Source organism: Oryx dammah, unplaced genomic scaffold (genome assembly GCF_014754425.2).
Source record: "Oryx dammah isolate SB20612 unplaced genomic scaffold, SCBI_Odam_1.1 HiC_scaffold_14, whole genome shotgun sequence".
Classification (NCBI taxonomy): Eukaryota; Metazoa; Chordata; class Mammalia; order Artiodactyla; family Bovidae; genus Oryx; species Oryx dammah.
The window spans coordinates 39309488-39332924 of NW_024070198.1; the positions used below are offsets into that span (position 1 = coordinate 39309488).

At 44.6% G+C, this 23437-nt stretch overlaps 1 protein-coding gene across 1 annotated transcript in view; it reads left to right on the forward strand.

Annotated features, from left to right (window-relative positions):
- Positions 1 to 8014: 8014 nt before the first annotated feature.
- PLPP4 (phospholipid phosphatase 4) overlaps positions 8015 to 23437 on the forward strand; it is a 139206-nt gene continuing 123783 nt past the window's right edge. Inside the window, exon 1 of the mRNA XM_040254446.1 lies at positions 8015 to 8061. Within this exon, the coding sequence (XP_040110380.1) occupies positions 8015 to 8061 (47 nt within the window). The remainder of the gene's footprint in view (positions 8062 to 23437) is intronic.

The window sequence follows — 23437 nt, forward strand, 5'->3', positions numbered from 1 at the left end:
CTGCTTTACTTCACTCCCTTGTCGACTCATTGCTGCAATAGCATCACGGCAGTTTGAAGGGCTCTACTATTTGGCACATGTACACAGCTAGATGGGGCTTCCCTGGTACTGCCAGGGGTTAAAAAAAAAAAAAAAAAAAAAGTATCCTCCTGCCAATGCAGGATACACAGCAGACTCAGGTTTGATCCCTGGGTTGTAAAGATCCCCTGGAGGAGGAAATGGCAACCCACTCCAGTATTTTCGCCTGGGAAATCCCATGGACAGAGGAGCCTGGTGGGCTGCACAATCTCTGGGGTTGCAAAGAGTCGGACTGAGTGGCTGAGCACACAGGCACAGCTGGACAGTTGCTGGAGCCGCCTGCTGCCCACAGGGCGGTGGCCTCCCGTTGTGGGCGATTTGGGACACAGAGGATGCCATCTTCAGGCCATTTCTGGGAACTGCCCTGCAAGAGGGACCCGCCTTAAATAATCAGAGCTTCTGTGTCTGTGAGAGAGCGAGCCCATGGAATATCCTGATCCAGGATATGTAATGAAGAAAGTGAAAGTGTGAATTGCTCAGTTGTGTCTGACTTTTTGCAGCCCCATGGACTTTAGTCCGCAGGCTTCTCTGTCCATGGGATTCTCCAGGCAAGAATACTGGAGTGGGTTGCCATTCCATTCTCCAGGGGATCTTCCCAACCCAGTGATTGAAACTGGATCTCCTGCATTGCAGGCAGACTCTTTACCATCTGAGCCACCATGTAATGAAGAAGGCTAGAGCTTTCCCTTGACAGCTGGCTTTGGTGAACGAGAAAGGAGATGATTAGAGCAGATGACAGAGTTACCAGCCGGAGTGGAGAAGGAGGAACCCCTGCAGCTGAGGAGGAGCCCCTGGGTGACATCACCGCTTTGTGTAAAGGCAGTTCTGCCAGTCTGCCTGGCAGAGCAAAGGCAAGGCAGCCTTACCATGTGTAAGTCTTCTACTACTTAAAAGCATGCTAGCATTCTTTAATTTGCATGGTTATGGCATGGAAGGGGGTATCCGGGTCCATGTTCGTTTGCTCTACATGAAACATTTTTCTTCCTCCAAAGCATCATTTGTGGGTCTTTTCCCATTCTCAGTTCAGATGCTGTGGGTGAAGGTTCCATTCCCAGCTTAGGGATGAAACATGTGGCCCAGGCCTGAGACAATCAATCCAATCATAATTCCCAGACCATGGTGACTGGTTCAGGGCTGGGCAGGGCCAGTGACCTTCAATGACACTTTTGTTGGGGCTGCTGGCTTCAAGGTAGAGGTCTTTCCCATCAGATTTGATCCTGAGAGCATGGAAAGCTGGAATTCTTGCAATCACCTTGGAGCTACCAGGAACTCAAGACTGAAGCCGATACAAATGCAGACAGAGTGGAGAGGTAGAAAGAATCAAGTCCTGGTGACATTGCTTGGATGCTGAATCCAACTGTGTCTGAAGCCTGATCTTCTGAACTTTACAATTCTCCTTCTTCTTTAAAATGAATTTGGCTTGAGCCATCTGTTTCTTGCTCTACAGAAGTTCTAATGGTATCAGTTCTGTGCAGCTGGCAGGCCTAGGATGGGAACAGGTGAAGTAGGACTAATCCGTCATTATATGTTACAGGATGGTGTGTTGTTGTAATTCCCTATAGGGGAGAGATTTCGACAGAGCTGTTTTGAGAGGGTACAGCCTCCCTCAAGGGTGAATTCTTCATCAGGAGCAGGATTTCTGATCCAAACACAATGACCACATTGAGGGGAGAGCATAGAATCAATTCAAGGCATCAAAAGAGGGGGTTACCTGGGCAGCTCTTTAGAGCTGTGTGTTTCAAAGTCCCTTTTTAGTGATGATAGCAGTGTGGTCACGTGCCCTTCAAACTCCTTCTCTAGGCATCTCTCATACAAGCAAGCAATGATCAGGAACACGTGGCACAAAGACTCTAAATCTACGATCTTGGTAACAGTCCCTGGTGGGCAGCACCAACACAATTAGGCCTTGACCATGAACTTAACCTTGGTCCACCCTTCTGACTGCCAGAGAGGTCGATCCACTCTGCCCTCCAGACCCCTTCCACCTCTTCTCCCTTCACCTATTTATGTTCTTGCCCTCGCTTGGAATTTCCTTCGCCTTTTAAGAACCAACTCTCCCCAACAAGGCTTTGTGCTCTGGCCACCCCAGACTGAAGGGAGGACTCCAACCTCTGATCTCAGAGTGATCCAGTTTTCAGAAGCACTCCTTTGGGACTGATTGGTACTGCTTTGCCAAGTTCCTTAATGTTTCTTCACGGTTCCTTGTCTGTCTGTCTGCTTGAGGGCAGATTTACATTATGAGTCCTTGCAGCCAGCACATAACTGTGCTCAGTCGATGCTCATAGGTAAGTGATGTATTAACATCATTGGCTCTTGTTAGTAATCTGGAATCTGGCCACCTGACCACATCCTCTTGGATCTGGGTTCCTAGCATTCACTGGATTGACTATGGACTCTCCCACACCCCAACTCAGTCCAGTGTGTTCAGGGTAGTTGCAAGGCTCGGGGAACAGAAGAAACAGACCCACACCTCCTTCCTCCAAGTCCTCATTACTCTACCCATACCTGACACTCCACATCCGTGATATACATAGTCATTCATTCATTCATTCACCGAATATTTACCAAGCACAGTGTGCCAGGCATCATGTATACAGTGGCAGGCTAACTAGATGCGCGCCTGCCTCTGGGGCTTCCAGGATGGAGTCCCTTCCACACAGCCAGGACTGTTCCTCGTCTGTCTGCCTTTCTCTCCCTAGTCTTTGAGATGTCTTGGCTCTGGAATCTTGGATCTGTCATGGGTCCCTTCTGAGGTAGAGTCAGTTTGCCCTCTACTGATGCTCTCCTTCTAAGGTCTTCCTTCTTCCTACCCGCCCTCTTGTCCAAGGCTGCACTCTGGCTTCTCATTCCCAATAATTGCCATCTCCCCAGATCTCTAAACCCAGGAGAGATCTGGACTCCCCAGAGACAACCTGATGATTATGGGTAATAGGAGTTTTGCATCTTGAATGTCCATTTGTTTTAAATTAATAAAAATAGGAGGTTCAAATTCTGAGAAACATAATCCTGACAGGTGATGGGAAAGCAAACCTAACCCCTGCGTGGGCTCTGGTTTGACGTCCTGACCCTCGGGTCACCGGTGAGGATCTGGCCTTTGACTCTGAACCCTTTGGATGAGGCTCCTGGTCCTCCCAGCAGCCCTTGCTGCCTCAGGTGCTGATGACAATGCTGAGTCAGCAAAGAGGGACCCTGCCCGCCTGCTGGGGTAGGGGCCAGTCTCTCTCTCTCTCTTCTACGTTTCACAGCACAGTCCGGAGCTGCTTGGGGGCTGCGCGGGGTGGGGGTGAGGGCGGTTTCCTTTGGCCTGACGCTGATGGTTGGCGAAGAGCCAGGTTCCCCTTTGCCCTCAGCCTGTGCCAGGACCCTGGAAACTGGCCAGCTCTTCTGGGGGGCAAAGCAAAGCTTGAAAGTAATCTCGGGTAACTTCTTAGAAAAAAAAAAAAATCCAGGTTAGAAAAATGTAGGAAGGGGGCAGAGAATAGATAGGAAGGAGCGCTGCCCGTCACGAACAGTGGGTGCCAGGGCTGTCTGGAGCCCGAGAGAATCCTCAAAGCGCTCCGCTACTACCTGCCCACGTGAGTGCGTGTGCCAAGGAGCCAGAGCCGCTGGAGCCGCGAGAGTCGAGGCCGAGCGAGCAGACGCAGAGGGGCCGCAGGCAGAGACCCAGCGAGCGCGCTGCCCGGGCGCCGAGCCCGGGGGCCGCCCACTGGCGGGGGAGCCGGGGAGCGCGCAGGGGAGGCGGCGGCGTCCGGGCTTCCCCGGGCTTCCCCTCGCCCAGGCGCGAGCGCTGGGCGCGGCGGGCCCAGGGAGCGGAGGCGGTTTCGGGCGCCGGGGACCCGGGAGTCCCCGAGGCGCCCTCCCGCTCGGCGCAAGGGCCGCGGGGCTGGGAGCGTCGGGGGCTGTAGGTGCGGCGTCCCCGAACCCCGGAGCCTCGGGCGGGAGATTTGGGGCTGAGCCCTGCCCGCCCCTCCCGGCGCCCGCCTCCCGCCCCCGCCCGCGGCCTGGAGCGCGCCTCCCTCGCCGCCCCGGGTCTGGCGAGCCGGCACCGGCCAGGCTGCGAGAGCCGCCGAGAGCACCAGCCGCCGCCGCCGCCGCCGCGGGAGCCGCTCCGGCCACACCATGCGAGAACTGGCCATCGAGATCGGGGTCCGAGCCCTGCTTTTCGGGGTCTTCGTGTAAGTAGTGGCGCGCCGCGGGGTCGAGGCGCGAGGACTCGGGGACCCACGGACCGAGCGTCTGGGCACCCCAAGTTTGTTTGCGTCCCGCCGGGGCCTGGATTGGAGGGCCCCTTCCCCGCCCAGGGATGCGTCCTAGGGGACCTAGAGAGACCCTTCTGGCCCCCTTCCTGGAACTCTGCGCACGAAGGGACCCCCGCGCGCGAGACTGAGCAGGCTCCCATAACCCTCAACGAGCCAGGTCCCCTGGCCGGCGCCTTTCCCCGGCCCTGCACCACCTGCCCGGGATTCTGGATGCTCACGGGGACGCAGACGCGCACCCTCGTTGGCACCCTGGGGAAGTTTCTCCCTGTGTGTGATCTTCGGAGCCCGACGTTTGCAGTCTCTGCTCCTGGTTGCATCCTTCCTGGATCCTCGCGGTACCCAGGGCCGGGCTGGGTCTCCCTTCGCTCCCCTGGCTTTGGCTCCCGGGGGGTCCTGGTGAGCGTTTTTCCCGGAGGCATTTGCGGTACTTCTCCGGCTGGAAAACTGTTGCTGCGGCGGCTAAGAAGTCGGAGGGCCGGCAGCCCGGGATGTGGGCTCCATATGCCTAGAGCTCTGTGCGGAGTCCATGTCCACTTAGGGCAGCAGCGAGATGCCCCGGGGGCCCTGAGCGGCGGGTGCTTGGCAAGAGGAGGGGGCTCTGGCAATGGGTTTTTTTTTCAGAGACGCATGAGCCCCACTGTACTCCCGGGGACCCGCCGCCCGCCCCCCCCGTCAGCTTCCCCCGCGCCCAAGCAGCAGCGATCTGTCGCGTCTCTGCCCTTCAGATTCAAGCCCAGAACATCCGCTCAGACCCATTCCTAGCCTTCTGTCATCTCCTGTCACCTAGGCGCCCGTGTCTACACTTGTCCCTCCATTAGGGGTTCAGGTTTTCTCTCCTCTGCCCAGGGCTGTTTTCAGACACATTTTAAATATTTAAGTTGCATGAACTTTCTGGATTTGCTTTTTTTTTTTTTTTAGCCCATTGAGCCATTCCAAACAGGAGGCCTCTCTCTGGATTTCTACCCCGAATCCGGAGTCCTTGGTGGCAGGTGGGAGGCTGTGAGATGACTTGGGTTTCCTTCACCCAGGGTATACACGTGCAAAGAAATGCCCTTTCTGGCATGTTTTTCTTTACCAGGGACTAAATTCATCCAGCGTGTTTATTCATACTGCTAGAAAAAATCCGTGAGCTTCCCCCAGATGTAGAAAACCCCCTCTCCTAGCTTCTGACTAAACACTAGTGTTATTCAGTGGGAAGAAGAAGAACTCGGGTGGTTCCTGAGGCACTTTAGAAAAAAACAGAAAACACTTTTCCCTCCTCAGTCTATTTTTCTACCTTTGGAATATACATTCAAACTAGTACTTGCCTTGCAGTCAGATGGGGACAGCTTCCAATTGGCAGTTAGGCTGAGCCCCATTAAAGGATTGTGTGATAGAAATGATAAAATAGTGTTCAGTGCACAGCAAAATTTACCATTTGTTGGGTGAATGTTCGTGTGAGTAATGTTGAAATAAAGTGAGGTAGGCTCTTTGGCTGCTAGTTTTGTTTGCCACTGGCAATCATCAAATTAAAAAAAAAGGATCCAATGATATGTAAATATTTGTATTATTTTCAAATACTCCTTCAAATATCTCCCCCCTCCCCCACCAAACATTTATGCGATGTTTACAAATATGTAATGAATGGTCCATGCAGTGGATTTGGAAATTTGATAATTATCATTTTATGTGCTTCTTGCTTCCTCTAAAGATGTTATGTAAAAATCAGGCAGTTTATTTTTTTTCTCCAGCTTCCCCTTTGTATTAATTACTTAATGGGGGATTTACTATCACCCAGAGTGGATCTGTTATCGCCCAAAATCTTGGGTGCTGATGGCATTTTTGGATGATTCCCTGGTTTTGTATCAAATTGGAAATATTAGCAGTGAGCCATATTAACTTGTGGCTCTTTTACCTGCAAAGACCAGCTTAGGTATCTGTGCTGACTCCCTGGGTGGGAATCTTGGATGCTCAGATGCTGTTATCATCAGGCAGATACCGACTTCCGGAAGGACTGGTGTGGAGCGCGAGATACAGATGACGCTTTGTTTTCTTAGATGAGCTTCTGGCGAGATGACAGAGGCTGGCTTTCAGGGGTGAGGGGAGTTTTATTCTTCCTTTCACTAGTACTGGTCTGATGGCAAGCTTCAGTGGCTTGAACCCACCTCTAGTCATGAAGGTGGTGGTCTCAGTAGGAAAGCTTCATCCGCGTAGGTTTAGAAAGTCCCTCTGGACAAGCCAAATCCATTTATCTGCTGTTGGGTCCAACTTAGATGACACTGTTTGGTTCTTCTTGATGTATCTACCTTATTCCTGAGGATAAGGGAATAATCTTTTGCTGGGGGATACTTTATTTTTTTGCAGACTTGTGCCTCTGGGGAGCATCACCTGTAGCTGCACCTGTTCTCTGATCAGATTTGCTCTGCATGAAACTAGAACCCCACTTCCTGGTGCCCAAAGTCGTGTCTGACTCTTTCGTGACCCCGTGGACTGTAGCCCGCCAGGCTTCTCTGTCCATGGGATTTCTCAGGCAAGAATACTGGAGTGGGTTGCCATTTCCTTCTCCAGGGGGTTCTCCCCGACCCAGGGATCAAACCTGCATCTCCTGACATTGGGAGGCGGATTCTTTACGGCTGAGCCACCGGGGAAGCCCCGCTAGAGGTGTGAGGTTAGTGCTAATGCAATGCATTTGTGGATCCATGGGTAGTGGGGATAGACTAGGAAACAAAGTTTCCCTTGTTCTCTTAAGGAGCCGGTTCTCCGGTTCTCTGCCTCCAGACCAGGTTTAGCACTGAGGTTTGGTGACTCAGGATTCCAACAGGATGCTTTTCATGGACCACTCTCCAGAGAGCACCCGAGAAATGCTCAGTCCTGCCTGAGAAGCTCAATCACTGAGGAGAAAATTAGTAACAAGTAATGCTCATCAGGGCTGGTATGTAAAGTTTATTTATTTATTTTTTTTGGTATGTAAAGTTTAACTTGCCAGGAAATAAATTGGTTTGAGGAATCAGTGTTTAGGAAACATCAAAGTAAGGTGTGCAGCTTTGAGGCTGAATTTAGTACTCTGAGACTTGTGGGTTTTGCTCTTCCTCAAGGATCTCATGGGAGGGCTTCTCAGGTAACGCTGGTGGTAAAGAACCCATCTGCCAATGCATGAGATGTAGGTTCAATCCCTGGGTCATGAAGATCCCCTGGAGGAGGGCCTGGCAACCCACTCCAGTATTCTTGCCTAGATAACCCTACGGACAGAGGAGCCTGGTGGGCTACAGTCCATAGGGTCACAAAGAGTCAGACACGACTGAAGTGACTTAGGATGGGATGGCAAAGGCTGTGGGAAAAGCAGAGAGAAGGAGTACCCACAGGCTTCCTCCATTCTGCCATCACCCGAGATGCCAGCAGGGATACTGTGAGTGTTCCTGCACCTGTGAAAGCCAGCCCTGGATGTTGCTGAGTGAGTGGAGGTGGAAGCAGGGTGGCCGGTCAGCGGCCCTGTAACCCACTTGTGTGTACCCCACGTGTGTGTAACCCATGTGTGTGTATCACTAGTGGTACACTACTTCCACTTTTCCACCTTGGCCACTCCAGTAACTACCATTTATTCAGGGCTTACTATGTGCCAGACACTAATAAAGACAACCGCATATACTATTTAACCATTATACGCACCCGATGAGGAAGGTGTGCTGACATTTCTAATCATGGATGAAGGATCTGAAACACAGATTGAGGAACTGCCACAGAGCTGGTAAGGGTGCTGAGATCTAAATCTCAGTGCTCCAGCTCTCAGTCACCTCGCTGTACAGCTTCAGAAAAAAAAAAAAATAATAATAATAGCCAGCAGTGGTCTGTAGAGGGCTCTCTGTCCACCAAAGGGACTCCATGTGATTTCTCCTTTAAGCCTCATTTTACTTGAAGGGATTTTCTTAATTTTTCCAACTTTACAAATAAGGAGACCAATTTAGAAAGGGTGAGTAACTTGTCTGCAGGTACTCAGCCAGCAGGAGGTATACCATGGTTTCAGGCAGTTGTCTTCCCATCCCAAAGCTGCTGAGACAAACTATGTCCAGTTCCAGGCTTCCAGACCGGAACCAAAGTGACCGCCTCTTGGAAGCCATCCCTCCTCTAAAGATCCTTTACCTTTAGAGAAGCACGGTCTGAACTAATGTCCCTCTGGTTCTAAAACTAGACTCTCTGACATCTCAGTGGTGGAGGGGGCCAGCTGTGGTTCACCTTCCCCAAGAGGAGGGGTTGGGTTTGTTACAGATTTTAAGGATCTTCCTTATGTCTCTGGAGCCCAGAGAGCGTGACGTGGTGAGGAAGTTGCCGGTAAAAACATTAAAGTACTAGCGCTCTTTTCTCTTGCCGTTGTTGGCCATTCCCCTCTGGGGCATCAGTTAAATGGGAGAAACCTTTATTTATAGCGCTGCAGAAAGGACCCTGGAAATATGATGATGATCTGAAATGCTAACGGGGTGGGTGGGGGTGGCACAGACGAGCTGCCTGCTTCATTTGTGAGTCTGGGGTCCTCAACCTCTCTTTTTCTCCCCACATCCCTCCATCCTCTTTCTCTCCCTCCCTGTGGCTCCTGGAGGGTCCCTGTCTGGGATGTCCCTCCAGAAGCTAGGGGTGTGCTCAGGATGCCAGGCAATGGTGTTTGCTCCACCTCAGATCAACTCAGCTTCTCTCCTTGAGCACTTCCTATGCTGGAGGCCTGAGCAGGTGGCAGGGATGCTTGGGTAAGGAAGACCAGGGGGCCTCCAGGGAGCATGCAGCCTGGCAGAGCAAGCACACGACACACTGCTTTTTGTTATTCCAGCCCCTGCCCCTCACTTTGCAATCACTGGTTTTGAAAGTTTTGCCTCCAAACATTTCCCTTTTATTATCCATCCAGTCTGTAGATGCATATTTGGCATCTTGTAGGTGCCTGCAGTTATACTGGTTATTTTTTTTTTTTCTCTTTCATTAGTAAACTTCAGTTTGTGTAATTCGAAACAGACACAGAGTAACTTGGCGCTTTAGCCGATCCAGGTGACTTGCTCGAGGGCCCTGGCTGTGAGGTGGATTTTTGGAATATTGGCAGTAGCTAATAGATCTTTCTTTATTACCCCAAGGAGTCTGATTTAAGACTCGAGGTTGGGGAGAGCTATGGTGTTTGGAGCAGACTGCTCGGTCTTACTTAGAAGGAGGAATTAATTAGCCCGGGGAGGAATGACAAGGAAGAGACAGGCGCCAAGGAAGGTTGCTTAGAGCTGGCATCTCTCACCTGAGTCTCGAGCAGGGCATGGAAGGTGCAGAGACCCTGGGCCCGAGAACATTCCTATAGACAGGGTCCTGCAGCCAAAGCCTGGAGGCACATTTTGGATGGAATTGGCTCAGACGGTAAAGAATCGGCCTACAGGGATCAACCCAGGCTTGATCCCTGGGTTGGGAGGATTCCCTGGAGAAGGGAATGGCAACCTACTCCAGTAGTCTTGCCTGGAGAATCCCATGGAGGGAGGAGCCTGGCGGGCTGCAAAAAGTAGGACATGAATGAGTGACTGACTAAGCTCACCACGTGTGGCCTCAATACAAAGTGTGGGTTTCGAGGTTGGGGAGTTGGGTTGTAGGAGGGTCAGGAAATGAGCCTGGCACGAGGACATCTTAGGGACCTGCGTGAAGCCTAGATATTCCCCTGTGTGGAACATCCCCGGGGAGCCCTGGGAAGTTTGAAACAAAAAAGCACCATGAACAGACACATGCCCACCATGGAGGGTGCAGTAGCTCCCTTGGCACCTAGGCCCCAGTCCTTCTGTCGGTGGCCACGTGCGCCTCTGTTGCTGGGCTCCTCTGTGCTTTTGGGGAGCCTGAGGTTTGTTCTGCCTTCTGTGTAGGAATCCACATTTCTGTCTTCTTTGCTTTCCCTGCTCTTTCAGCTGGGCCTTGCATGGCTGGTGCTCAGGAGAGCTCACCAGCTGGCCCTTGGTTTGTGAAGATCGTGTTTACAGACCCTTGAGTGTTCGGCATCCATTCAGAGCAAGGCTTCCTAAAGGGCAGCCTGCTGACCACCTGCGCCTGAATTACCTGGGCCCCAGTTCAGGCCTAACTGGATCAGCCTTTGGAGTGGAGCCCAACCCTGGAGTGGATCAACACTTCCATCAACCCGTGGAGGGTTGCATTTTCATCAGGCGATCCTTCTTACACATTTGGGAACTGCTGACGTGCAGTTTCAGTGGCTTGAGACCCTCTTGTGGCCTAGGGTCGCCTCTGGTTATTTTCTCCTTTGGCTACATGCGAGATGACCGTTCCCAAATCCCTGCGTTTAGGTGGGGCCGTGGGGAACACGGGCAGAGTGACAGGGGTCACCTTCAGGTTGAGGCAGCATCAGGCCCCTTTGGTGACCTGTCATTGTCCTTCCCTGTTGGCGGCAAGCATGGAGCTCTGTGTTGAGGTGGCAAAGCTGCCAGATGCCAGCTGCTGCTGGAGGTGGACTTGTGGGACAGAAGGAAGCTTTTTATCATTAACTGTGATCTGGGGACTGAGGTAGCTCAGCTGGTAAAGAATCTTCCTGCAGTGTGGGTGACCTGGGTTCGATCCCTGGGTTGGGAAGATCCCCTGGAGAAGGGAAAGGCTATCCACTCTGGTATTCTGGCCTGGAGAATTCCATGGACTGTATAATCCATGGGATTGCAAAGGGTCAGACACTACTGATTGACTTTCACTTTAGCTACTGTAGCAGAAATCTATTCTATCTAATACACCTGTAATAATTTTGCTCACTCTCTAGAAACAAAGGGTTGTTTGAGGCAAAGTGTAAATGACAAACCATGGGCTTTGGAGCTAGATGGATTGGGGTTAGGATGGGATTTTGACTCTGCTACCAACTAGCAAATTGCCTAACACCTCAGTTTCTTCATGAGTGAAATGGGTTAGTTCCTACTTCACTGGGTTTTATTAAATATGGTGCTGTAAGTGCCCACAGTACATACACTGATAATTAGGTGTCTGATCCCTACTCTTGTGAATCCCTATTATCTATATGTAGTGTCAAAACCTGGCAGGGTAGTATAGTGGTCACAGCTAAGGCCCTTGGCGTTGGGTTACTGGGGCTTGAATCCTGGTTTTGTCACTTAGCTGTGTGAACCTTTTAGCAAAGTGTTTATCCTAGTCCAGTCCATCTTTCTCCATCTCTTCTCCATCAGCATCATCCTCGGATGTAAGACTTGTGAGTACTAAATGAGAGAGCCTCAACAAATGGTGATATGATCTTTATTATCCTTTTATTGAGATGAATCCGTAATGTACATGCTAAGGAAAATGCCATAGGTATCTAATGATACTCTTATTGCAAATGATTTACTACAATATTTCTGTAAAACAATTAACTCCTTTATATTTCAAACAATTGCTTTTAGCCTCCTAAAGTGAGGTACATAAATTGCCATGAGTTCATTCAGTGGGCTGTACCCCCATTAAAGCATGGGGTGCTGTCTCTCTGATGGTGTCTCAGCCCTGTAGCTTCTCAGCAGAGATAAATCACCGGCCTTTTACAGCAGCGATTCTAGGACTCTGAATCAGAAGTGTTATCAGTGTTCGCTGTAAGGAAACTGCTGTGTTCCCATCATTGACTTTTGAGTCTGTGCTTGTCACACAGAGTTCTGCCAGAAGCTTGCTGCAGACAGTTCTTCAATCAGACACCCCTTGCACCCACCAGTCTGCACGCCGGACCAAGTATACCCAGTGCTTCTCCCCTACCCAGGAGGGCATCTGCTCTGTCTTCTGGTAAATGGAGCATCCTTCAGTTTGAAATGTTATTTGCCACTGTAGAATGAGTTGGCTGTACCCAGAATTCTGAGAATTGGTGATGTTTTCCCACAGGGAGATAAATGCTTACAATGCCACAAAAAGAGATCATTAGTTTTATAGCTTTGGGATAAAGTTATCTCAATTAGTTATAAAGATTATACCTTTTATGACCCACACAAGGCTCGTAAAAGCTCCATATCTCTATTTTTCTGTGATAGTGTTTTTAAATACGAAATTGTCTCAGTAATATTGTTTCTTTAAAAAATATAATCTTGGTGTTCTGCGGATGAATTAGAAACCCTGGTTCACCGTGAGGAAGTAAATTAGTACAGGACTTGGCAGTGCCCGGGATGGATGAGCAGGAAGCCAGGAGGGGCTGGGGCTGTGGAGTCCAAGGACTGCTTCATCACAGTCTTTTAATACGTGACTGTGAAAAATTGTCCCATCGGGGTGAGGGACGAGTTGCTATTCTGTGTCCACTGAAGACAAAGCAGTGAGAAACGGAGTCAGAAGCTGCAGGAGCATCTAGGTTGGTTTGCAGAAAGGCAACAGTCTGCCGATCAGCACTAGACATATCTTTCTCCTTTACCAGAGGGTTTTTAAAACATGTTTTTATTGAAGTATCAGTTTGAACCATGTGGAATTACTGATATTTGACTGTTTTGACCTACAGATTCAGGAATTTCATCTCAGTCCAAACTAAAAATAATATCCACAAAGAAAAGAGTATGATTCATGACTGTACAGAGCACCCTCCACCCTCATAGCCTCTTCTGCCACCCTGAGGGTCTCCATCGTTCCAACTTCTAACAACGTTTTTGAGCTTTGTGTAAATGGCATCGTGTACTGTGTATACTGTTCTCTGTAGCTTTTGGGGGGCTTTTTGCTTGGGCATGCTTTGGAGACTTATCTGTGTTATGCGTAGTGTTAGTTAATTCTCATTGTCGTGGCATGATGGTACCTTTTTGTTTACTCGTTATATGGATATCATTTATGGATATTTGGATTATTTATTATTTTTGGCTATTAAGCATAATGCTTCTATTGTTTTTAATGAACATATCTGTAATTCCCGTGGGCTATATACTGAGGGGTGGAAATGCTCAGTAACTCATCTGAGATTTTTAAAGAGGATTTGGCTTCTTTTTGTCTGGCCCAGATTCTGAGAGAGAGCACTAGGCTGTATGCTGCTTTAATCTCCATCCGTTGATCAGTGACTTTGTGTAAAGCACGTGGTGAATGACAGGAGGATGCACAGAGGCTGGGTCCCCACTCTGCAGAAGGGGGACAGCATGGCACTAAAGTCTGCTTGTGGGCACTGGAGCTGTATCCTGACTGTTGATGAGAGAGATGTGTCCCGGCTTCCTCATCTGTAAAGTGGGGACAAGATATCACTGCCGAGGAGGCTTAAAGGTGAAGGGAAGTAATATTGTGACACATGGTAAGTGTTAAAGCCAGGCTCCTTTCCTTCCTCCACCTCTCTTCCCTCCAATGGGGAGGTCGAGATTCAGTTCAGTTGCTCAGCTGTATCCAGCTCTTTGCGACCCCATGGACTGCAGCACACCAGCCTTCCCTGTCCCTCACCAACTCCCCAAACTTGCTCAAACTCATGTCCATCGAGTCGGTGATGCCATCCAACCATCTCAACCTCTGTCGTCCCCTTCTCCTCCTGCCTTTGATCTTTCCCAGAATCTGGGTCTTTTCCAATGAGTTAGTTCTTCACATCAGGTAGCCAAAGTATTGGAGTCTCAGCTTCAGCATCAGTCCTTCCAATGAATATTCAGGACTGATTTCCTTTAGGATTGACTGGATGGATCTCCTTGCAGTCCAGGGGACTCTCAAGTCTTCTTCAACACCATGGTTCAAAAGTGTCCATTCTTCAGTGCTCACCTTTCTTTATGGTCCAACTGTCACATCCATACATGACTATTGGAAAAACCATAGCTTTGACTAGATGGACCTTTGTTGGCAAAGTAATGTCTCTGCTTTTTAGTATGCTGTCTAGGTTGGGCATAGCTTTTCTTCCATGAACAGTATGAAAAGGGAGAGGTCGAGATAGAGGTAAATAAAAGATACCTAATGTCACAAACAAGGAGATCAAACCAGTCAATCCTAAAGGAAATCAACCCTGAATATTCACTGGAAGGACTGATGCTGAAGCTGAAGCTCCGATACGATGGCCACCTGATGCAAAGAAATGACTCATTGGAAAAGACCCTGATGCTGGGAAAGATTGAGGGCAGGAGGAGAAGGGGGTGGAAGAGGATGAGATAGTTAGATAGCATCAGTGAGTCAATGGATATGAGTTTGTGCAAACTCCGAGAGATGGTGAAGGACAAGAAAGCCTGGTGTGCTGCAGTCCACGGGGTCACAAAGAGTCAGACAGGACTGAACAACTGAACAACAAGAACAGTGTTGCAACGTTATACTAATAATGAGTGCAGCAGTCAATGCCACAGCAGAGATGAACCTGGAACCTGGGAAGTCTGAGGATGGCGTTCTGAATAATTGTCCAAGAAGTTGTTGAGAAAAAGGCGAGGCTTATGTGCATGTATGGGGCTTCCCTGGTGGCTCAGTGGGTAAAGAATTGGTCTGCAATGCAGGAGACTGCTATGTGTATGTGTGGGTGTCCTTTAATTGACCTGTCTCTCCTTCTTGGTTACAGGAAACAAGTTTTAATACTAACCATGTGCCACGTACATACTAGGCATTTGTCACACCCTAGATGACCTAATCTTTCCAGCCCTTTCCTCTAGGAGGTGATACTGTTGTCCTAATTTACAGAGTTTTCAATTCAGTTCAGTCGCTCAGTAGTGTCCGACTCTTTGCAACCCCATGAACCGCAGCACGCCAGGCCTCTTTGTCCATCACCAACTCCCGGAGTTCACTCAAACTCACATCCATTGAGTTGGTGATGCCATCCAGCCATCTCATCCTCTGTCGTCCCCTTTTCCTCCTGCTCCAATCCCTCCCAGCATCAGAGTCTTTTCCAATGAGTCAACTCTTCTCATGAGGTGGCCAAATTACTGGAGTTTCAGCTTTAGCATCATTCCTTCCAAAGAAATCCCAGGGCTGATCTCCTTCAGAATGGACTGGTTGGATCTCCTTGCAGTCCAAGGGACTCTCAAGAGTCTTCTCCAGCACCACAGTTCAAAAGCATCAATTCTTTGGCGCTCAGCTTTCTTCACGTATATAGATTAGCACAAGTTTTTTATGGGCTCCGATGAACAAGTGTAGCCATTGAACTTAGTTTTGTACATAATGTAGATAACCATTTGTTAGCTTGGAAGCTATCCATAAACTGTTGTTAAGTGATAAAAAGCAGGTTACATAAGTGTGTATAAAGCTACTGTAATGTGGTAATAGAATAAAACCAATTTGTATCTATGTCTGTAAGAAAATAGCTATAAAGATAAACAACGAAATCTTAATGGTGGTTATTTCAGGCTGATGGGATTATATAATATTTGCTTTTTTTTCATTATACCATTTATTGTGTAATTATTTTACAGTAAGCATTTATTACTTTCATACATAATTAGAAATTGACTTAGATGTTTCCTGTTATAGGGGAAAGAAGAAGCTAATGAAATATCCATAGACAGGGCACTGGATGATTCTTTTCTGATTGCTTTAGAAATATCTGAAGTGGGAATGTGTCAAAAATCAACCTTACTATATTTCATGTCAAATAAAATGTTTAAAGGAAAATCAGAAAGTAAGGATTAACACAAAGGATGTGTGAGATCGTGGTAAAACAGATATGATCAGATGCTATATATGGAATTATAAATGGACATAAGCCTTTTGAAGAGTAACATCACAGTGCATAGACAGCCATAAAAGTTATTCCTGTTCTTTGACTTAGAATGCTTTAAAAAATATGTTGAAACACTGATATAAAAGATACAAAATCTTCATGTATAAAGATGTTCATTGCTGTGTTCCATGCCAAGCAAATACACTTGTCAAATAAAAATAAATTAGAGTTCAGATGGTCAAAAAAATGTCAAATGGTCAACGTTTGAAGAAAAGTTGTAGAAATTATGAATATAAAGAAATACTATATAGCTATTAAAGTAACCTTTTTGAAAATCATGAACAGGGTAAAATTTTATGAAGTAATTGTTAAGGAAAACATTACACAAAAATATATATATTTCCAGACTATTGGAAATAGGTTTGCTTGGGAGAAATGTTAGAAAAGATTACAAAAAATGAATATGATGGGAATGAATGTCCCCCTTCACTTGAACATTATTTTAAAAATTAAAACAATACAAAAGGTGTAAGTTTCCCAGAACTCCTACACTTCTGCCAATTCCATTTCCTTCCCTTTTTAAAGTTAAACTTTTAAACAAATATTTATATAATAAAAAAGAAAATACATTTTATCTATAGCTTAATTTTTGTAACTTAATGTACCTTGGAGATATTTTCTATCTTTATAGCTCTACTTGATTCCTTTTGATGGCCGTGTAGTGTTCGGTTGTATTAACCTATTCGCAGAATTTTAAGAGTATTTTCATCTTTTGTTATAATAGACAACATTGCAGTTGTGCATATACTGCGATGTACGTATTAAATTACTGCTGTGATAAACCCAATAAATGAAATCTCTGGGCCAAAGGCCACATGTATTTTAAATTCTGATGGGTACTACCAAAAGTAAAAGTGGAAGTCGCTTAGTGGTGTCTGACTCTTTGTGACCTCATGGGCTGTCCATGGAATTCTCTAGGCCAGAATACTAGAGTAGGTAGCTTTTCCCTTCTCCAGGGGATTTTCTCAACCCAGGGATCGAACCCAGGTCTCCCACATTGCAGGGGGAATCTTTACCAACTGAGTTATCAAGGAAGCCCTGCTGCTGCTGCTCTGCTGCTGCTGCTGCTAAGTCGCTTCAGTTGTGTCCAACTCTGTGCGACCCCATAGACGGCAGCCCACCAGGCTCCTCTGTCCCTGGGATTCTCCAGGCAAGAACACTGGAGTGGGTTTCCATTTCCTTCTCCAATGCATGAAAGTGAAAAGTGAAAGAGAAGTCGCTCAGTCGTGTCTGACTCTTAGTGACACCATGGACTACAACCTACCAGTTCCTCCGCCCATGGGATTTTCCAGGCAAGAGTACTGGAGTGGGTTGCCAGTGCCCTCTCCTGGGTATTACCAAATTGCTATCCAAATGGCTATACCTACTTACATTCTGCCAATAGTTCAGAGGTATCTGTTGTTTTTTTTTTAACATCTTTGCCAATGCTGGATGTTATTAACATTTTATATTTATACCATGAGAGGGAATATATCATTTGCATCTTTTTACTTGTGTATTGGAAATTTGTATTTTTAACTAAAATATCTGCCATTTTCCTTTATTTATGTTTTTATTGGATCTTCACATCTATCTTCCTGATATGTAGGAGTGTTTTTTTCTTAATAGCTATTGACCTTTTATTTCATAAGTTGCAAAACTTTTATACCTGTATTATTGACTTTTAAGTTTCTTTGCACTTTCTATTATTGTGCACAATTCAATGATATAGTTAAATCTTTCAGTCTTTTCCTTTGTGGTTTCAGAGTTTCTGTCCTATTTAGAAAGGTGGCTCAGCTGGTAAAGAATCTGCCTACAGTTGGGGATACCTAGGTTCAGTCCCTGGGTTGGGAAGATCCTCTGGAGAAAGGAAAGGCTACCCATTCTGGTTTTCTGGCCTAGAGAATTCCATGGACTCTATAGCCCGTGGGGTCGCTACGAGTCAGACCCGACTGAGCAACTTTCATTTTCAGTTTCACTTTGTCTGCTAAAACAGAAACATTTTTCTGTATTGCCTAGTATTTTATACTTTCCTTCTTTAATTGTAATTCTTTACGAGAATTTTAATTCTGTATGAGATTTAATTTAATTTTAATTCTGTCTGAGAATTTTTTAAACTTATGGAGTGAAGTGGAGGATTTAACATTTTTCTTACATGTGGTTTGTCAGTTACAAAATAGGCATTGTTTTCTCAGTGACTTCTTTATCATGTAACAAACTTCCATATTGTCCATAGATTGCAAGTGAATTCTATTGTGATTATTTGTTTGCTTGGTTGTGGCTCAATATAACATTTCAATTATTGTAACTTTATAGTTTATTGAGATATCTGAAGGGAAATGGCCCCTTCTTCCTGAGAAGGTTTAGATTGCAGGATCCAGAACCAGGATGTCTGGGGCTCAAAACACTAATCTGCTGTTGACTAATTATGTGAACTTGGGTGGTTTATCTCTCTGTGTTTCAGCTTCCTAGCCTTAAATATGGAGATAATTATAGTCTTCGGAGAAGGAAATGGCAACCCACTCCAGAATTCTTGCTTGGAGAACCTCATGGACAGAGAAGCTTGGAGGGTCCCTGGGGTCACAAAGAGTTGGACACGGCTTAACACCTGAACAACCACCACGGTGCTCAAATAGTTTCATTGAGTTGAGATCAGAGACTGTGACTTGTGTGATTTCTAGTTTTTTTAAAAAATTTTGTTATGATTCTCTGTATGGTCACATACATAGTCATTTTTAAAATTTACCTACAGTGTAAGTTTTTGTAAATTTACATAGTTTGAACATAATGAATGGTTTCTGTTTGGTAGATATAAAGCTGTAAATATATTAAACCAAGTTAGCTGTGCTGTTCAAATCCTCATATTTTCACTCTTTTAAATTTGTTCTTTTAAATGTGAAGATATGCTCCCTATGTCAAACTGGGGTAATTAAAGCTTTCACATTTTTTGAGATAACTAATATTTATTTTGTATTGCTGCCAACTTATTCTGTTTTCTTTAAGTGGTGCTCATTTTTGTGTTCCCCTCCCCTTTTGTTTCTTGCTTTGCTGAATAGTTCAAGTTTTCTTTGCTACCTCCCTTTTTTTCCTTTAGAGATTTGTAACTGAAATTACTATGTCCATTTCTAGGTACTGTTCTTAAATTAGCTTTCATTCTGATGAAATTGAACATCTTATCAGCATGAAGTTTCAATCTTTGTTTTAATGTTCTTTATCTTAAATTCTGCTTTATTTACTTTTAATATGTAGCTGCATTATCTTTCTTGAGATTAATGTCTGCACAGAATGTACTTTTCAGTCTTTTTATTTTCAACCTATCTGTATTTTTATGTTTAATGTATAAAACTATGACTCTTATAAACAGCTTTTAGTTGTGCCTTTTAATTTTATCCAGTCTGACCAGTCTCTGCCGTTCAGTTGGAATGGTTAAGCCATTTACAGTTAATGCAATGGGTATGGTTGGGTTGAAGCCTACCACCTTCTTATTTGATTTTTATTTTTTTCATCTATTCTTGTTTCTCTTTTTCTGTCTTCTTTTAGGCTAATCAAATACTTGTTAGTATTCCACTTTATCTCCTTTATTGTATTTTAATTATACCTCTTTTAAAAATTCATATGATTTTCTATACATTACAATATGCATTTTTTACTTGTCATTGTTAAGTCAGTATTATACCACTTTATGTACAATGTAAGAATCTTTAAAAGACATGTTTTTCTCATGCCTTTGGTACATTGTCTTAGATTTCACTTTTACGTGTAAGCCCCATAAAACATTTATATTTATTCTGTCTTAGCAGTTAACACATTTTTACAGAAAGTAAAATTTCAATGTATGTTTACCCACACATCTACCATGTCTAGTACTCTTTATTACTTCTTGCATATCTGATTTTCCCTTTAGGATGCTATCCCTTCAGCCTAGATAGCTGCCTTAGCATGTCTTGTAGGGCAGGTTTGCCAGGAATGAATGGATTCTTTTGGCTTTTGCCTTATTGGATTTGTCTTTATTTCGCCTTAACTTTGGAAAGACGTTTTTGTTTGTTATAGAATTTTAGATCGACGATTTTCTTTCTGTGCTTTAGAGACGGCTTTGGATGGTCCTGAGGATTTTAATGTTTTGATGAGAAGTCAGCTGTCACTCTTACTCTCACTCTTCTGAATGCCACATGTTTTCTGGTTGCCTGATTTTAAAACTTTATTTTCATTTTTGGCTGTCAGCAATTTGTCTATGATGTGTCTCGTTTGGTCTCATTTGTATTTTTTTTTTTTTTTACAGCTCAAGTAGACAGATATTTTATTAGATAGACAGTAGATAGCACACTCCTAAGACAAGGGAGCAGACCAACCCCAGAGGAGTGGCACATTTGTATTTTTGCTGCTTAGGTTCATAGAGATTTTTGGAGTGATGGTTTGATGTCTTTCATCAATTAGTTATTCTCAAGACATTATTTTTTCAAATATTTCTTTAGCCCCAGTCTGTCTGTCTCTCCTCTCCCTCTGATTCTTCAGTTATATATATATATCAGACAGTTTATTATTATTATTATTATTCCTCAGGTCTCGGGTAGTTCTTTCTGTTTTTCTTTTTCTTTTTTTTTTTAACTTCCCTCTCTGTGACTTAGTTTAAGATAATAGCTATTGATTTTTCTTCAAATTCACTAATTCTTTATTCTGCTGTATCTATTTTGTTTTGGTAAGCCCATGCAACAGATGTTTTATTTCAAATGCTTTTTTTTTTCAGTTATATATTGCTAATTTCCTTTTGATTCTTTTTTATAGAGTTTTAGTTTCTTTGTGATGTTTTCCACTGGTTCACCTATTCTTTTCTTCTTTCCCTAGAATTGTACATATTTTGCAGTAGAAAGTCCTTTTCTGCTATTTCCATTGTTAGGATGATCCATGCTTTTGTTTTTTTTCTCTCTGAATTATGGATCATGTTTTCCTGTTTCTTTGCTTGTGTTATAATTTTTAATTGTATGTTGGATATTATGAGACACTTGACTTTTAACTTTCCTCTGAAAAATGTTGAGTTTTAAGCTTGTAGGCAGTTAATTTACTGTGAAGTTACATTAATCCTTGAAGCCTTGGCTCTAGGCTGTGTTTGGATAAGTCTGTGTTGGTTTTGCTTTAGATACTAGGGTGTGTCCTTAAGTTCTAGGATGTGTTTCTTACTCCTGTGGTTTAAGCCTTTTGAGGTTTCAGGTGAAAGTGTAACTTGGGGAAGTTTCAACTCCAAACTCTATCTCGTGGTTGCTGAAGTCTGTCCCTCACTCTTTAGACTATGGCTGTTACTCTGTGTGTGTGTGTGTGTGTGTGTGTGTGTGTTTCCAGTACAAACACATATATTAATAATGTCAAATGACCACAGAAACTCATGACTGCACACACTGTGAGAGAGAGGACTTAATAAGACCAAACGTTTAATGGAGATGGTGGCATTTCCTTATTATTTAAGCAATTATATATTTTGCAGAAGAAGAATACATATTCCCAACTATATTTATAATTTAGCTAATTAAAACTGCCCAAATTGAGATTTCTGAATATTCTATGCCTAGAAATGTGGTCACTAACAGGTATACCCAAAAAATACCACTAGGAAGTATTGTTGCTACAGCCAGTTGCCAAACACTATTTTCCACAACCACAGAAAATTTGAAAACTTAGTTAAACCCCAAACTACAGTTGCTAAAATAAATACTGCATAGGTATTTTCAATTAAATTTAAGTTTTTATGGGGCAAATCTTAATAAACCTAAGGTACCAAGCTTAGTTCTTCTGTGGCCAAAGGCCAATGTTTATAGGCTTCTTAAACAACCAGTTTTGCCTGAGACAATGACTGTAGTCTGCCAGGCTCCTCTGTCCATGAGATTTCTTAGGCAAGAATTACTGGAGTAAGTTGCCATTTCCTTCTCCATGTGGCTGTTACTTTCCATTGTTGTAATTTGTACTCTTCTCTTGCATGTTGGAATTTCTGAGTTTGCCAATAATTCGAAGGAAATTTGTACATGGAATTTTGGATTCCCACTCTCTGTCTAAACTCCTTAACAGGGATATGTCTCCTTTCTTGTATTATCCAGTATTTTCTCCCCATATGCTTTGTGTCTTCCATACTTTTTTTTGTCTTCTGCCTTGCTAATTGGTACCCCCTGAGGCTCTGCAGCCTGGATATGGATTTTACGTTTTTTATTCTTTTGAGTGGACTTCCGAGAGGGAAGAAAGACAAAACGTGCAAGTTCAATTGGTCTTCTTGAACTAGATGTCCCTTTCAAAAACATTTTTCAAATTTTTCTTTGATACAGTGTTTATATTTTATATTAATATTATATTAAAAATTGATTCTTCCACTTGTGAATATTTTTATAGTTTTCTGAGTCATCAAGTAAGTGGTCTTTTCTTTGCTAATCTGAAATCCTACCTATTTTCCAAGACTTGGCTCTGAATTTGCTTTTCTGTGGTATCTTATTTAAATACACTAACCCTAAATGTATATAATACTGATGATGAAGTTACAAAAAAATCCCACAAAAAAGTCTTTTTTTTTTTTAATGATAGAAATACTTGGTTTTCTGGATGTATTGGGTTTTAATTCAGTCTTGTAGACAAGTGAAAATGTCTTCAGCCATGTAATGAGAACATATTAAATTAGATATAAAAAATATGAATACCTTATTTATGGAAAAACACAAGAAACAGAGATACTTATGCTTTGATTTTTTTTCCAGATGCAAAATATCTTTTCATTGTTTCCTAAAAGGAGCAGATTGGGGTTGCTTGGCTCCAGGGGTGATGATGATGATAATAGCTAATATTTATTGAGCACTCACTGTATTCCAGTCAGTGCACCAAGGCAATTTACCCTTTAAATCTTCACTCCTATGAGGTAGGAGTTTTATAATTCTTCATATTTTTGGAATGAGAAATCCAAGGCTTAGAGAGGTTTAAGAACTCACCCAGCATCAGACTGTTAATAAGTGAGATGAAAGTGACTTCAGTGAAACATTTAAATTGAGTGTTTAATGCGATGGAACAGTTTGCATCAGATTTGGGTAGAGAGGGGAAAGAAGGGTCTGGTGGTGAGGCTTTCTGGTAATTAAATGACCCTGACATCCTCAGTGAAGTCATGGACATGAAGGGGATTGACGTACACTGAGCAAATGGAACTCTGACATTTTACCAGAAGGCACCACAGAGTGAATTATACCTTACCTTGTGTCTGACCTGGGAGAGTCTCGAGGGCTTGTCTCATCTGTCTTCCCCTCTAGTTTTTTTTTTTTTTCCTGTCTTTAACAGGGGTCCTCAATCACGTCCTCCTTCTTCAGCGGCGGAGGCAAACCTAGACCCCTAGTCTCTTGACTCTTGGCCCCAGGGGCTGCTCAGATGTGACCTCCTCTGCTTCTGATATGGCATAGGTCCTGCTCATTTGCATTTGGGCTCCTCTTTTCCCCATCCTGTTGGGATCATGTGAATGCAGTTGCCTTTCTTGATAGCCTCTGTGGGGAGCTAGCTGGGGAGCTGCTTTTCATGGCTGATTCAT